Raw genomic sequence first — 15,689 nt, 5'->3', positions numbered from 1 at the left:
AGCCCTTCGAGCGCTACGTGCATGTTCTTCAGTGAAGGGAAGACACCTGCATTTCTTTCCTGGGACCTTACAAGACCTGGGGGGGGAAAGCACCCCAGCCCTCGTAGGACAGGAACTTGCTCACTTGTAGGGCTATTTGTCAAGCTCTATTTTCGTGCTGTTGTGCTAAGTCAGTGTGTAGCCAACTTAAGGCCGGCAAGATCCGGCCACCCACGGTCAGGAAGGGCCAGCATCTGAAGGTGGCGTGGGTGAGGCTGATGGGTTTGCTTGCTTTCTGTTGTTGTCCCTGGACGTATCTAACGGGTTCCTGTATTGCTGAAGGTTGGGAAAAGTGGAAACATTCCAGCAGGCACAACTGTGGACACGAAAATCACCCACCCGACCGAGTTTGACTTCTACCTGTGTAGCCACGCTGGCATCCAGGTAAGGACCCAGGGTCCCTGCTGCCCAATCTTGGTGTCCCTGTGACATGGTCCGCATGCTCCGCAGATACTCGCAGAGCACAAGCCCCATGCAAGGCACTCCCGGCGGCGAGGTAGGGGAGGTGGGCAGGGGGCCAGGGAACAGGTGAGGGTTAGTGGGTGCAAAGGCCAGGTATGGTGGTGGGGCCCCAGGGCCGTGCCGTGCGCTTGGAGCTCAGTGAGCGAGCTGAGAGCTGAGCGGTGATGCGGCCTCGGGAGCTGTGGCCTGGGACAGAGAGGCTGACTCCAAATCAACTTCCCGCTTCGTGGGGTTCAGCCTTGTCTCCTGCTACACACAAGCGGGATGTCCGGGGAAGGTCACCCCGTAGCCCCTTGTCACCTCAAGACTCCTGGCCTGTGTCGGTGAAGAGGCCACGGGTGTTTGTCCCTGAGCTCCCACTGAGTCGTCCGGAGTGGGGGACCGAAGCCTGGCTTCTCAGCAGGGCCCTGTGTAGGTGAGTTTTGGACTTCATGCTTGCACGTTCACTCCTCTGATCCTCTGATCTGCTTTTAGGGAACAAGCAGGCCTTCCCACTATCACGTGCTTTGGGATGACAATCGTTTCTCTTCCGATGAGCTGCAGATTCTCACCTACCAGCTGTGTCACACCTACGTGCGTTGCACGCGCTCCGTGTCCATCCCGGCGCCAGCATACTATGCCCACCTGGTGGCCTTCCGGGCCAGGTACCACCTGGTGGACAAAGAACATGACAGGTGAGTGGTGGGCCTCTCCTGGCCAGGGGCACGGCAGGGGTTGCCCCTGAAACCGGCTTTGGGAGCTGCATTTTTAGGTTGGGAAACAGGGGGGCCCTGGGGACCGGAGCCGAGCGTAACGCAGACGCCAAGACACCCACGTCCTCACCACCTGGTAGCTCTGTGGCTGCCTCCCCAGACAGCCGGTGCCTCAAGGTGCATTAAGGGCTGCACTCTCTCTCTCTCTCTGTCCTCCCATCCCCACAGTGCCGAAGGAAGCCATACCTCCGGGCAGAGTAATGGACGAGACCATCAAGCGTTGGCGAAGGCCGTCCAGGTTCATCAGGACACCCTGCGCACCATGTACTTTGCTTGACGTGTTTTAGTGTTTACGATTGTGTACCGAGTTGGATTCACATGAGACCAGCTACACTCAGACCAACAGATGCCCAGCCCTTCCGTGACAGCCAGCATCGAACATGAGACGTCATTGATTTTAGTAGATTCTCCATTTTCCAGAATGCCTTCTGTCCCAGATTTCAAACTTGGATTTTGAACTGCAGACCTGTATGAGACCCCATTGTCGTAGGAAATATGGTTTGCCAAAATCTATAAGCTGCTTATTAAAATAGAGTCCCGTGTTTCCTAAAAATCTCCTAAAACCAGTCTATGAACTCAGGGCTTTAAAACATTTTTAATTTATTTGGTCATTCAATTTACTTGTTTTTAACATGATTCTCTATGAAATTGATGGGCTCAAACTAGCTGTGAACGTTCTCAGAGAGTGAAAGTGACACAGAGCACGGCGCTGGTTTTAAAGCCTTGAGCATTCTGAGGTGGCCACCAGCGCTATGTCCGAGTGATTTGAGCGCGTTCCTGACAGGGCTGCCACCAGCTGTTCAGGACCGAGGGCAGGTGGCCCGCCGAGGCGCCCACGGGTGTCTAATCCCGCCACCGCCCGCCTCTCACTCAGCTTGAAATAAGGAGCGGGGGCAGAAGATGGGCCGTGTGTGTTTACAGCATTTCTAGGTCCAGAGAGATTGGCAGACAAGTGCCATTTTAATAAAAATTTATTTAAAAAAAGAAAAAAAGACAATATGCCGACAGTCTATTCATAAGATTTGTCCTACAGGACTGTGACATTTATTTTCCAAAGTTTCTAAAGAATACGGGTCTGTGGTGATAAATACAGTACAATCCTTTTTCACTGTTATGTCTTTAATGTAAGAGAAAAAATATATATATCTGGTTTGCAGTATTAATGTGATAGATAGATGCTGTTTTTTCATTTTATTGACTACGGGGTGCTTCTTGTGATCTGTTCACCATATCAAGAGTGTTGTGGAGCCTGGAGGCTGGACCACCGCCTGTGGTTCTCAGTGCTGACGTACGGGAGTAAGCAGCTGAGTCAGTGTGACCGCCACCCGCCGTCCCCCCCCCCACGTAGCCTGCGTAGCCTGTACCTGTGGGAGGACTGGGCACGGGCACAGCGGCCCTGCCCCACCTCCTGTCCCCCGTGTTGCTCAGCCGATTAAGCACAAATGGAATGTATTTTCTTCCATTCCTGGGAAGCCAGTCCTTGTGTCAGAGTGTCCCTCTCTCTGTGTTTGGTTCTGTTAGATGAGTTTCGTAGGATCTATGCACTGAAAGGCGCAGAGGGCTGGCGGTTGGCGGCAAGCCCCCGCCCTTGGAGGTGGCTGACTGCAAAGCCGGCAGAAGAGATTGGCGTCCTGGGCCCCAGACGTGGTTTGCCCGTCTAGAGACCGTTGCACTAAGCGTGATGCCATGGACCACTTGGAAAGGTAACAATGGACAACTCTGTTTGTGCTCAGTGGGCTATTGGTCCTTGTAGACGATGTAAAAAAAAAAAAAAAAAAAAAAAGTCCACATTTAATGTAGAGGTTCTGGGAAGGAGACGCGCCTTCCCCTCGTGCTGCTTTGTGCTCTGTCGGTTTCCTTCTCCCTGCTGAAGGCCTCCCCAAGCCCAGCCCGACACTTACCTCTGGCCCTGCGGGGGAGCAAGGGCCCCGGGGGCGCCCTGCGCTGGAGAAAGCGCCCACCTCTGTTTCCGGTCTGCGGGCTCTGGGGCGCGGCCGGGCGGGGCACCGGGCAGAGTGTGCCGGGCACTCGCCTAGGTTTGGGCGGCGATGACAAAGGGGCGACTATTATTTGTGAGGATAAGTACTCAGAGTGCGTGTGCATGTGCGTGTGCGTGTCTTACTGACGGCGTTAGCCTCTTCTTGCTGTATCTTTCTTGTTTTGGGGTTTGGTTGGTTGTTGATTTTTTTCCTTTTCCTTTCTCTCTCTTTTTTTTTTGGTCTTTTTAAAATGAACAGAAGCCTCTGCTCTAAGAAATGTTGCAATTCCCTGTCGTCTTATTGGCAATTGGCACTTTCTCCTCTTTCCAGAAGAATGCCGATACACTCTTGGCTTAAATTCCCAGAGCATTCAAGCTAAGGAGGAAATCTTTTCACTAATACACTTTCGGAATCTGAAATTAGGTTAGTTTTCAGCCGTTTTTAGGATCATCTGGAACCGTGTGTCTCAAAGGTGTGTTTCTGCTCCTTGCAAGCAGGGTCCTGGCGGTCGGGCCGCTGGTGGTGCTCACGGAAGATGCAGACTCCCGGATCTGGCTCTCCAGGGCTGGGGCTGGGCGTCTGTATTTTATACCGTCAGCCGAGGCTCCAGGGCTGCCTGAAGTCAGAGGGATCCTCTCCCCCGAGCCCCGGGGACCCAGCAGGGAGGAGCCGTGGGGCAGCGTAGGCGGACTTAGCTAACACCCAGGAGAGATCGCGGGCTGCTGGAAGATTAGACCTAAAATGTGTTTTATTATTTTGAAGGAGGGGTTTTCCTTTTAGTGGGCCAAAGTCCTTTGAGAAGGGTACTTTTTATAGCCCTGTGCTTGTTTTATAAAACTTTTAATACTAAAAGCATTAATAGACCAAACGTCTCCAGCTAGGTAAGCTGCAAACCTTTGTACACATCTGATGATTCAGAATTCAAATGGCTGTAGTTACAATTTCTCAGGTAAATAACTGGTTTCCCAAATTTCTACCAGTCCCCCCATTATTAGGATAAATTTTGAGACAGCATAAAACCTCAAAGTGCAGTAGACTAAGTCTGAGCCCTGTTCCCGAGGAAGCCAAAAGGGGCCCTTGCCCGTCTCTGACGACGCTTACTCCCACCCCAAGGGCTCCCTCGGCCCGCATGGCCCTGACAGGGCTCCCCGGCTCCTAGGGTCGCCCGAGGCTTGGGGCCCTCACAGAGGTGAGAGGTGTCTGTGTGCCCGCTTTGCCCTGCCCCCGCTGTTAAGTAAGGTGTGCCTTGCTTTAAGCAAACTGAATGTGAAAATTATGGTGTAGAAACCTGGATTCATTTAAAAGAAAAACTGGGATTTCTCTCATCTCTTTAAAAAGATGTCTCCTGGTCAGACTCTCATACTGGTAGTCTCCTAGTCGATTTTAAATGTCACTTGAAGAAGAAGGACCCTTCCCAGCCCTTCCTCACTGTCCGTTCTGTCCGCTCCACCGTCGCCCCAGTGACAGAGCAATGAAGGAAGCCCAGGGGAGCCGCGGATGGCCGCCGTGTGTGGAAGCGCCCTTTGGTGACCCTGAGAGTCCGTCCTGTCCGTGTTCTCCGAGCTCAGACTTCCCTAGTTCCAATACCTTTTTGTAAAACTGGGCATACCTGTACTTTCTGAAAGGGATTGTTTGGTTTTGGTTTTGCGAAGTCTTCGCATACACACTTGTGCGACAACATTGTGGGGTCTGCTTTGACATTGTAAGGTGACGTTGCTTTTTGGTAGTGTTGTCACACTCCCTTGGATGAATGTTTGCACTCTAGAGCCACAGGCGACCCCTGGCCACTGGGCGGGCTGGCCCGAGAGGGACGCGGCCGGAGCGGAGGGAGGTCCGCGATCCGGGAGGTCGGCCGTGGTCACTGCTGTCACTGCCGTTCACCCTGGTTACGGAGTGCTCTTCGGAAAAGACAGTTGAGTTCAGTTCCTACAGCAGGGCTTGGGGGGTGGGGGGTTTACTGATGTTATATTATATGTTATTTTTATCGTCGTTAAATGCAAATGTTGCTATTTATTTTTTTTCTTTCTGCTCTGGTTTGATTTGGCCGATGTGGATATCCCCAGTGCACATGGTACCTGATGGATATGATAGAAATTATTTTCCCCAACTTTTATAAATTGCCTAATGTTTACCTGCAAGTTTGCCGGATAATTTATTTTTGAAAGCCACAAATGTAATTTTTCTGGATGAATTGTTTTTCTTATATATGCGGCAATGTAATTTTACATTGATCTGCAGGGTGATTTAAATTTTATTTTTACAAGGCAGTTTTTCAGTCAAATTCTATATTTGATACGATATGCTAAGGGTAGACCAGCCACGCGTCCTGCAGTAGCTGGAACCCACACTGTCTCGGGGGGCCTGGGGGGCTGGGACGGCTTCTCTCGGTGGCTCGTCGTCGTCACAGAAGCACTTGGCTTGTTCCGGAGCCGTCAGGGTCTGGATATACTCCTTCAGCGGGACTGTGAGCTGGTGGACAGTTAAGAGGATTTTTCCCGGGCATTTTCCTATACCTAAGGCAGTTCCATTGGGAGGAGCTTTAGAAGCTGACACAATCCAGACAGTGGACAATCCCGTGGCCCAGAGAAGCCATAGCGATCTCCCTGTGACCTGACTCCTCTCTCGCGCTCGCGAGGAAGGGACGTACAGTGAACAGAAACTTCTGCAGTGTTTGTGCGCCTCACTTTGAGAATGCAAGTGTTTTTATTTATGTTTTAAGCCCTTCCCCAAAGTAACCGACAAGCTTCTCTCGAGCGGCCCTGCCCGCAGGCTCGGCTGCGGTGACGTGTTTCCCGTGTAGATGCGGTGCGTGTGTGCTCTCTGACGGGGCTGTCTGTGTGACACACACGTGCGGACTCTTTTGTAAGGAAAATTTTCAGCTCCGGATAATTGCACTGATTTTTTTGACAACTTCCTTTTTATTGTGTCCAAGTTTGCATCTGCTGTACTTGCTTGAAATGACTGTAAATAGATTTAGGTTAGCAACAAATGACGCGGACACAGCACGCCGCTCTGTCGCGGGGACCGCCGTGTTCTCAGTATTCCGTGTCGCAGCCGTGCGGGCTCCGCTCTGCCTCCGTAGCCGCGTGTCTGTGGACCGTTCATGAAGGACAAAGGAGCCTCGTGTTCTCGTTTCTCAGAAGGGAAGTTCGCGCAATCTGTTGAAAGGAGAGTCTGCTCTCCCCTTGAGGTCCGAAGATTGGATTTTAAAGGCTGCATTACAAATCCCGTGAACACTTTTTTGGTCTGTTTAACTCCTTGTGGTTTTCTGTGGCTTCTGAACGCGTCTCCTTCCAGTCCCCTCCAGCACCGGGCGGCCTGGGTAGGCGGCGTCTGTGCGGCCCGTGTGAACGGCCCGCAAGGGCCCCATCGCTTCGCTCCGGTCCGGCCGTCATCCTGAAGCCATGAGATCACTGTGGTGTGTGTCTGAAGTGTCATTTGCGGCTTCACCCATAGAGGCTAGCGAGACCTGAAAGCCAGGCCTGGTGGTTTTTGCTAGATTAGAAGCACGTGCTCAAGCCCACCGTGTGCCCCTGTTTGCGGTCAGGCTAGCCAGAGTCAGACCCGAACTGCTCGTGGAGTGCTGACGCCATCGTGGTCCCTCCCTGATGCTTTTCTTTGGTTACGTTTTGCCATTTTATTGTCAAAAGTGAATGTATTGGCTTAGCCAAATCACTACAGAGGATGGTTTCTACATACCTTTTAGTTTAAAAAATAAATAAATGCAGATAAAGGCTACCTCTGAATTCTACATAGGTTCATGTTTGCTCTTGTGCGTAGCTATCCACACTGAAAATAGCCAAAATGTTGCCTGTAAAAACTGAATGGTGACCATCTCTCTCTTCAGTTCTGGCTTGAAAATGTGTGTGCCATACTGTGACCTGAGGGCAGTCCCCCACTCCCCCTCGGAGGCATCAGAGGTGCACCGGGAACTTCTCGGGGCTGCCCAGCTCTGTAGCGTGGGGCTCTAAGCAGCCAGAGTGAAGAAGATGGAAAAGCCTCCCGCATGGTCCTGTTGGGCTGCTGGGAGCGTCTCCATGCAGGGCCGTGGGTGGGGGAACCTTGAAACGGCCAGCTGTCCTGCCTGGCCTTCCACTTCCCTGTAAGAAAGCACTTTCTTCTCTGCTTTACTCATGAACGGGTGGAAAATGCCTCCTCTGCTCCCTTGTCCCTTTTATACACTCTGAAATCACGAAGGTGCTGAAACACCGACTCTCGTGCAAATAATGCGTCTAAAGTGGCTGTGTGGTTTCAAAAAACCACACAGTTGTAGCTGACCTTTGACTTTGGACCCTTGAGTTGCTCTCTCTCCCTACTTAACCGTGATCTAATGTTCAAGTCCAAGGCCCTTTGTTTGAAAGGAACACAGGGTCCGCAGCCAGCACTGAAGTAGGAGTTCCCACTGCCGGCACCCTGGGTCCTCGGAGGCTGACTTACGGGCAGTCGCCCCGAGACAGACCATTAGCTCAGAATACCCCTCCTCGTGAGTAACCACTTTGCTGTCAGAATGTCCCTACCCCACGCATTGTGTGTGGGTCCGCCGGTGTCACCCTCTGCCTTCTTCATGTCTTGTCTTTAGGTTGTCTGCGTTCTCTCATCTTTGGAAGGTTTGAATTTGCTCCAGAACGCCTCCATCTGTTTGCTCTTAAATCCCCGAGGGACGGGCAGGTGGTTTTGCAGTTGGAGACATCTGGGTGCGCAGAGGTTGCTCTGCTGTCTCACTGGACATTCGTCAGACACTGACCTTGGCCCAGAGAGGTTCCAAATATAACATTACCTGCAAGTTTTTGCCTTCAGCAAAGTTGTTTTGGGTTTCATGCTACATGGCGTGCTTTACTTCTGAAAGAGCTAAGTGTCCTTTGCGGTCTTTCTAAGAATGTTCTGTACTTCTGCGGTGACTGTGTTTGTCGATAGCATCCCACCCAGGATGCCCGGATGTGTAGGGTGGGTCTCCACAACATCTGCTGACCTGCTTCTGGAACTACTCGGGTGCTCTGGGCTGGCCTCATTTTTAACCCAAATCCCATTCAGGGTATGTCTGGGGACACTGCACAGTGGCTCTCTCCTTGATTCAGTGACATGAACTCTTGAACTCAGACCTACCCATCAGCTTTTTGCATCCCAGTCTCCAGAATCCTGGGGTAGGCCTCTTGCATCGTTTTTGCATTCTTGAAAAATTATTTGAAAAGAGGGAACTGAAGATTACTGGTGCTTTTGTTAACACTTTTCTCTTATTGGCTGATGTGAAGAATGTAGATGTGTTAACATCTTTAAATGCCCTTGGTGGTATGAGACCCACCCCTTGTTTGCGGGGGTGGGCGGAAGCTGAATTGTCTTCTATTTACAACCTCCTTGGATTTGAGTGGTTCAGAGTTAAAGCTAAAACACCAAATATTAACTCTTCACCCTCAAGTGTCTCCAGGAACTAGATGTTGAGGCTGCCCTCCGTTAAGTAACTTCTGAATCAAGGTCCTTAAAACCCTGAGTTGATCCCAAGCACACCCCACACAACCGGGCGAGGGGGTGCGATGCAGGCTGACTGCTCGGCTCCTTGGCCCCACCTGGCAGAACTAGGTTCTCGCACTGGGGAGCCAAGGCTCCTGTGAACTCCGGAGACTGCGGGAACAATCCCGGGGGGACAAGGGGGAGCAGGTCCCTCGGACCCTGGAAGCAGGTGGCACCAGGCTTTCCTCTGGTCTCCATTGGTACCAGACTGAGCGTGTTCTGGAAAACCCAGTCTCAGCCTCTGTGCCTTTAAAGTCCGGTCCTCAGTGTCCTTTTGGAGTCACACTGGGGCTGTGTTTTTAGTGGGAAGTAAGCCTGTACCGTTCCACTAGTCAGTCGTTGACCTTCTGCTTTCGAAGCCGCTCCGCTCCTCAGCTCCTGATTCGGTAAACTGTGATGCCGGCACTCTGTCTCGTGTCGGACAACGTGAGGTTCTCGTAGTCCCGGGACTTCCTTCCCAAGTCCACGTCCATTGGGATTCCAGGAAATCAGCGTAAGATCCATCTCTTGTTGTCGGGCATGGCCCGTGGCCATCAGCAGAACCTGGTGGTTTTGTCCTCAGTGTCACTCGCCAAGCAGATTCCGTGTCCTGGAACTAGGTTTTTAGAAGAGGAACCGGAGTCGTGTCTCTGAGTTGCGAGTGGAGTCCTCAGACATAAGGTGCTAGTCAGTCCCCCTGTCCTTGTTTGGGGGCGCTTCCCGTTCCTGCCGCTCTGCTCTGTGCCGCGGGGAAGCTGCTGGGTGGGTGAACGGCGCGCGGGGGACCGCCCTCTGTGACATGCCGAAGACACGGTTTTGATCTCTTCACTTTTCCAAGCCAACTTTGAGCAGTTTCTTGGCTGATGGTCTAATTTAAAAAACAAAACAAAACAAAACAAAAAACCACTCTTACCCATGAAGGGGTAGGCACCCTTACCCATGAAGAGTCGGGGGGTGTCCCTGTCAAGGGATGATTTTATTGCTTTTAAGTGGGGGAAATAATCCAATATTGTTTACTTTAAAAATGCGTGGAAACTCACCCTTGGCGACTCCTCTTGGTCCTTCCTTCCACCTTCTCTCCATTTTGAAAGGCAAACGTCTTTCCCTCGGCGGAGGTGCTGGCCGCAGAGGGCACGGCACATCGCTAATTTTGGTTCCTCTTCAAAGCCAAACATACACACGACCGAAATCCTGAAAGTACGTAGAGTTGAGCACTAAACTGAAATTTGAGTCCTGAGTTTGATAGTAGATTTTAATGTAGTTGTTGAAAGTATGAATTCATGTTTTATAACTGTAAAGGCAAGTGAGTTTTTACTTTTTTAAAAAGTTTTAAGAGAATAATTGTAAGTTTCTGTGCAGCAAAGTGGCTACTCATTAAATACAAGAAAAGAATGTAGTATCTACATGCAGGTTTGTCTTACCTCTGGTACACTGCAGACGACTTACCTGATACACATTGAGGGCTTTTAACCCTGAGTTTTATCAACTTTTCTAGTTTCATTTTATTTTTATAAAATAATTGAAAAAGAACCAAAAATGAATTCAGAAGTTCCATAGATGGATCTTGCCCATCTCCATTTCCCCCGCGATATAACAGTTTAGAAGATATTTTGAATCAAAATGTGTCGTGACCATTGAAAGTTTACTGTTTCCTAAGAAGCTGCGCGGCTCCAAGGGCGCCGGTGAGGCGGTGCCGTGCGCACCTGCCGTGGACTTGCCAGAGGCTGCGTGGCCGGCTGCTTGCGACCGCGTCCTGTGCTTGTGAAGAAACTGTGCGGTGCTGTTTTGGAGATTGGAAGTTCCTGTATGAACTAGGTTTCTATACATTGGCCTCTCTGTATAACTTCCCATTTGCTACATGAACTGTACAACTCGTTATAAAACTACAGTACTTGCTAAATACACTTCTGAGGCTTCCATCCTTGTCTCTCGGTCCGTACCATTCCGTGTTGAGGATGTCCGATGCCTACATGACGCTAGGTGGTGGCGCCACTGTAACTCAAGCCTTAATCAGATGTTACAATTGTAAGTTTCAGAGTATGCAAAAATAGCAGGCGGTGAGTTTAAACTGTTCCCATCAAGATGCTGTATCATGATTCAAGCCGTCTTTCTCCAGGGTTACAAAGGGAAACTCCCAGTGACCCAGAGCTCTCGCTCGCTCGCTCTTCTCGTTCGCACTCTGGTCCGGCTTGGCTGTTACCGCTGCTTGATGAAAACGGACCATTGTGCATTTCTGTGCAGTCAGTCAAGAAGACCTATTCTGAAAGTCGAGAGACTTTTTCAGGGTTACTTTTAGAGGTTTGGTTTTTTCCCTCCAGTCTGAGATTTATCTGTGGCCGATGGAGAGTGTGATTGGGCATAAATATTCCTTGCTACCCTGCTCACGTTCTGAGGTTTCTTCAGGTAGTGCGGCCTGCCATCGCTTCTGCATAGGATTCTATGGATTTTGGTTTTTGTAAAAGCATCTTAAATTTAGACATAAAATGGAGGGGACCCAGCTTTCTTTACAATGTGGATCTACCTCAGTTAAACAGTTGGGTGCTATTTACTAAGTCTGTCAAATTAAATTGGAAAAAGTAACCAAACAGCAAGCTAGAACGCCACACAAAGCTTGAAATCATAATTTCCGTTTATTTAATAATAGTCTTATTTATTTTGTGCCTTTTGTGTTGAATCCTAATGCATTGGGGAAAAAATCAGTATAAAATGAAATATTTTCCTATTGCAGGTGGGGAGAAAAGCCCAATTGCCCGTGGACTTGGATAGGTTCCCCCAGCCAGCTAGTCACGTCTGTTAAAATCCCAACTGCCCTCTTGTGAAAAGAAATGGCAAATTAACATTTTACAAACAAATTCCAAACTTTCTATGCATATACCAACAGCTCTCTCTTCATTCTTTGTGCCAATGAAGGGGCAGCCGCAAACAGCTCGCACGCACCCTTCCCGCGGCAGGTTCGGCCATCAGCGCCCCCGTCTTCCCCTGGCGAACCGTGTACGTTTGTTTGCCGCGAGCCCACCTCTCCTGGTGGAGGTGCTGGTGCCCGCGGGCAGCCGGAGGGGTTGGGGGTGCAGGCGCCAGCTGGAAACGAGGGAGGCCTGCACTCAGCAGCAGGCCCGGGGTCGCCGTGAGTCGGGCAAGCTTTCTGGCAGGTGAGGCACGAAGGCAGGAGATGGATGACTTTCCATGCTTTTATATTTGGCAGTTTACAATTCTAGACTTTTCCTACTCTGGTGATCTTTTTTAACTTAATTCTTTGGAGGTAACACAATATTTTGGAGTCTTAAGAATTTGATTTTATACCAATAAGAAATAACCAGTAGGGCTCTTTCCTGTAGTACATAGTTTTACTATTTTAAGGAGATCTCTGAATTTTACAAGAGAACCAACATTCCTTAGTGGCAAAACTCTGAAAGTCGATTTGGGAGGCTTTTTGCTGCAGGATCTTGGAACATGGGCTGCTTCTAGTTGAGTGCTTTTCCCTGTCGCGCGCCCGTCGGGTCAGTGCTTGAGCCCCGTTCGCAGACTCGCCCCCTCTCGTATGCTGCATACACAGATCCGCATTGTTGCACTTTCTCGGTAGTGACGAGTGCCCCGCGGTCGGCTCACCAGTCAGCATTTTGTTCTTTGACCTAACAAGAGTACTTTGGGGCAGGGGATGAAATTTATATAGGTACCTCAAGAAAAAGAACCTGAATATGCTGCATTTTGTTTCTTTAGCTTTTATATGTAGCATTTTGTTTTGCTCTTATTTTGTTTTTAGATCTATGCTTTTTGGACCCCTATAGACTGTTGAAAGAAATTTTAAAGTTACTCTTGTCTGGATACAGTATCCTTTGTTTTTGTCTTTTTAACTTCAGTATCTGGTTCAAAGGTTGCCCACCAGTAGAATACTACTTTACCCAAATATACCTGAGAAAAAGGGTACCGTGTGTGCAAGCAGACAATAATGTTCCCAGTCCTTTCTGTTCATGCTGCTTTCTTAATTCTTTTCACCATGTCATCAAGAGGTTTGGAGAACTTCTTCCTAAGGTTGGTCTTAGACACGATGGCATCTGAATGTTTTCAACACAGACCTCACAGAATTGCCATTGAGTAAGTAGCATGAGCCTCAGGGGATCCCCGGCGTCAGGCAGCCGGATGGCTCTGGTCTCCGAGGAGCCGGTCTCCGGTCTCTGTGCTCCGCCATCCCCAGCACTCGCGCGCACCCAGCTGCCGGGGAGTGGTCTGGACTCACGAACGGTAGAACTGGTGCAGAGAGCTAAAGGCTGAGACACGGAGCATCTATTGTCGTGTTTGAGCTTCGCTGGGTCCTTTCGAGTTTGTCTTACGGCTTACTAGGTTAAGTAGTTTGCACTATTTTTGCAATAAAGTCATGGAAAACCTAACAGTTACTTGTTTTGTTTCTTACCGTGTGTATATAAACTAATACTAAAGTTTGGCATAGTGTTTTTTCACCTCCTTACATAACCCTTAACATGCACAGAATGCTGTAAATCTGATAAAATATGATGTGAATGATATTTTATAAAGTTATTTTGTATGGTGTCAATTTTGTTTTGCCTCATAGTATGTCAGCAAAAAATAAAATAAAATTCCTCGTATTTACAGCTGCCTGTCCCCAAGATCTTCAGTTATTTGCAGATTGATTTGGGTACTTCCTTCTGTACAGGGGAAGAGTCCAGGCTTCCGGGGCCGGGGGGAGGGCTGGGGGGCTGCCCTCCAGGATGGATGTCTAGAAGCCTGGTCTGCAAGTACCCGACCTATTCCTTGAACTGTGCGTTCAGAAGAGCTGGGCATTACTCCCTGAGAATTTGGGGTTTGGGGATGAAAACCAGAGGAATGAATTAGAAAAAAGTGGTATCTAGGAGGACAGGGTGTTTCTACTTTAGCAGCCACGAGGGTTCGCATCCTGGTGGGGCACGACTCCCTCCGCCCAGGCTGGGGTTACACGTACTCCTGCCGCTCTGCAGTCCCTGGTGGCCTCACGCTGGGCTGTCGGTAACCACTGTGCACCTCTGCACTGTGAAAAGTACGTGCTGTTGGGAAAGGAGGGTTGGACTTAAACCAAAAAATGGCTGAAAACCCTAGGGTGCAGGCCAACTCTTTGTTCTTGCTGAAAGCGATTTCCTGATTTTTAATAGTATGTATTAATTACAGAGAATGTGACAATTCAGATGAACATGAAGACGAAATTTTAAATTATGTATGATCACAACACTGACAGGTAATTCTTTAAATTTCTGGTATATTTTGTTCTGGTCTTTGTTTTTTTCTAACAAAATGAAGTTATTCCACCCCACCCCACCCCTTGCCTAAGACAGCCAGGACCCAGTACTTCTCAGTAACTAAAACCCACACAGCACCCCGGTGCCACTGGCCATGGGACATGCTAGCCAAAATGGAAAGAATATGATGAGAGATCAATGACGTCTTTACTTAATACATATGGGCTCCCTTTGTGACATTCTTGCTGTCTAATTAAACTGTATGATGGCAGGCACCTTGCTGCCTTGATGGGTTGGGTGTCCGACTCCTGGTTTTGGCTCAGGTCCTGCTCTCAGGGTGGGTGAGGTTGAGCCGAGACGGGCTCCGTGCTAGGCTGGGAGTCAGCTTGAGTTTCTCTCCCTCCCCCTCTCCCTGCTTGGTCTCTCACTCTCTCTAACAAATCTTTTTTTTTTTTTTTTTTGGAAGATTTTATTTATTTATTTAACAGAGATCACAAGTAGGCAGAGATAGGCAGAGAGAGGAGGAAGCAGGTCTCCCTGCTGAGCAGAGATCCCGATGCAGGACTTGATCCCAGGACCCTGAGATCATGACCTGAGCCGAAGGCAGAGGCCTTAACCCACTGAGCCACCCAGGCGCCCTCTCTCTAACAAATCTTAAGGAAACTATACAATGGTGTTACATGAATTAGGAGAAAACTTCAAAAGAGAAAGCTCCTGACTAGAGGATATTATGCTCCACAGACAAGGAGCCAGTAGCAGGAGGGATGGAAGGTTCACATAGGAAGAATAGGCTGCAAAGGGCTAACTAAGATCAGTGTGAAGGGTCTTGAATGCCATGTTGAGAGTGTACCCACACGGCACGAGGGGCAAGTGCTCTTTTTTGAGCTGCATGGTCCTGTGAAGACGGCAGTCCGAGGTTTGAATCTCAGTTCCAGCACGTCCTAGGTATGCCCTGGACCAATGCCGTAGCCTGAGCGCCCATCCCCTTCTTTTAAAGTACGGACACTTCACAAGCTCACGGGAGGATTACACGAAAAGGTACACAATATTAGAAGAGGTGTGGCCCCCAGTAACCACTTTAATAATCAGCTACTTTTCACATTTCTGACTAGGAAAGATTAATCTTCATAAAATGTCTTGGTAACCTGATACCAGCAGAGAAGAGGAAAACAGCTCTAGAGATGATGAAGACACCAGTTAGCAAGGGACTGTAATAGACAGGCGTGTGGCTCAAGGACCCAAGGAGGGAACCTCCCTAGATAACCAAAACTGAAGTGCCCAGGTTGGGGTAAGAATGCTGCACCTGCCTACACGCAGGAAACGCTACTGGGGATTTCTTACACAGCAGCATGTTACTGGAGGCATACATACTAGAGGCCATGCATGGATTTAAAAAGGTAAGATTTAAAAATAATTGCTTAGATCCTTTTGTAGTTCATAAGCGTGATGACTGGGTGTTCACAGTCTTGTGTGACATGTGCCTCCCTCAAACCTTGTTCCGACCTTGGCACATTACCCATCTGATGTGTAAAAAAAAATAAAAATAATAATTGCTTAAACAGAAACAAAAATGAAATACAATAGAGAGGGCACCTGAGTGTCTGAGTCTTGATCTCAGCTCAGGTCTCCATCTCAGGGCTGGAGTTCACACACACACCCCCACCCCCGCTGGGCTCCATGCAGGGCATGGAGCCTACTTAAAAGAATTAAGACACACAGAGAAGATCTTTGCAACTTTGGGTCTGATG

At 49.3% G+C, this 15,689-nt stretch overlaps 1 protein-coding gene and 1 non-coding gene across 6 annotated transcripts in view; both read left to right on the top strand.

The window, feature by feature from the left end:
- Nucleotides 1–13,323, top strand: part of AGO2 (argonaute RISC catalytic component 2) — a 105,081-nt gene extending 91,758 nt beyond the window's left edge. For 4 of the 5 annotated variants that reach the window (XM_045078166.1, XM_004743607.3, XM_004743605.3 and 1 more), the window contains exons 17-19: nucleotides 322–423; nucleotides 976–1,175; nucleotides 1,422–13,323. In XM_045078166.1, coding sequence (XP_044934101.1) covers nucleotides 322–423; nucleotides 976–1,175; nucleotides 1,422–1,530 — 411 coding nt within the window. In that variant the 3' untranslated portion in view covers nucleotides 1,531–13,323. The remainder of the gene's footprint in view (nucleotides 1–321; nucleotides 424–975; nucleotides 1,176–1,421) is intronic. The other variant, XM_045078168.1, reaches the window with a different exon arrangement.
- A 2,040-nt stretch (nucleotides 13,324–15,363) lies between these two features.
- LOC123391525 lies at nucleotides 15,364–15,467 on the top strand. The gene has a single exon (XR_006606234.1). It is a non-coding gene; the product is annotated as a small nucleolar RNA U13 (small nucleolar RNA).
- The last annotated feature ends 222 nt before the right edge of the window (nucleotides 15,468–15,689 follow it).

Source organism: Mustela putorius, unplaced genomic scaffold, assembly GCF_011764305.1.
Source record: "Mustela putorius furo isolate JIRA1106 unplaced genomic scaffold, ASM1176430v1.1 tig00000228_pilon_pilon_pilon, whole genome shotgun sequence".
NCBI lineage: Eukaryota > Metazoa > Chordata > Mammalia > Carnivora > Mustelidae > Mustela > Mustela putorius.
This window is presented reverse-complemented; position numbering and strand designations above follow the sequence as displayed.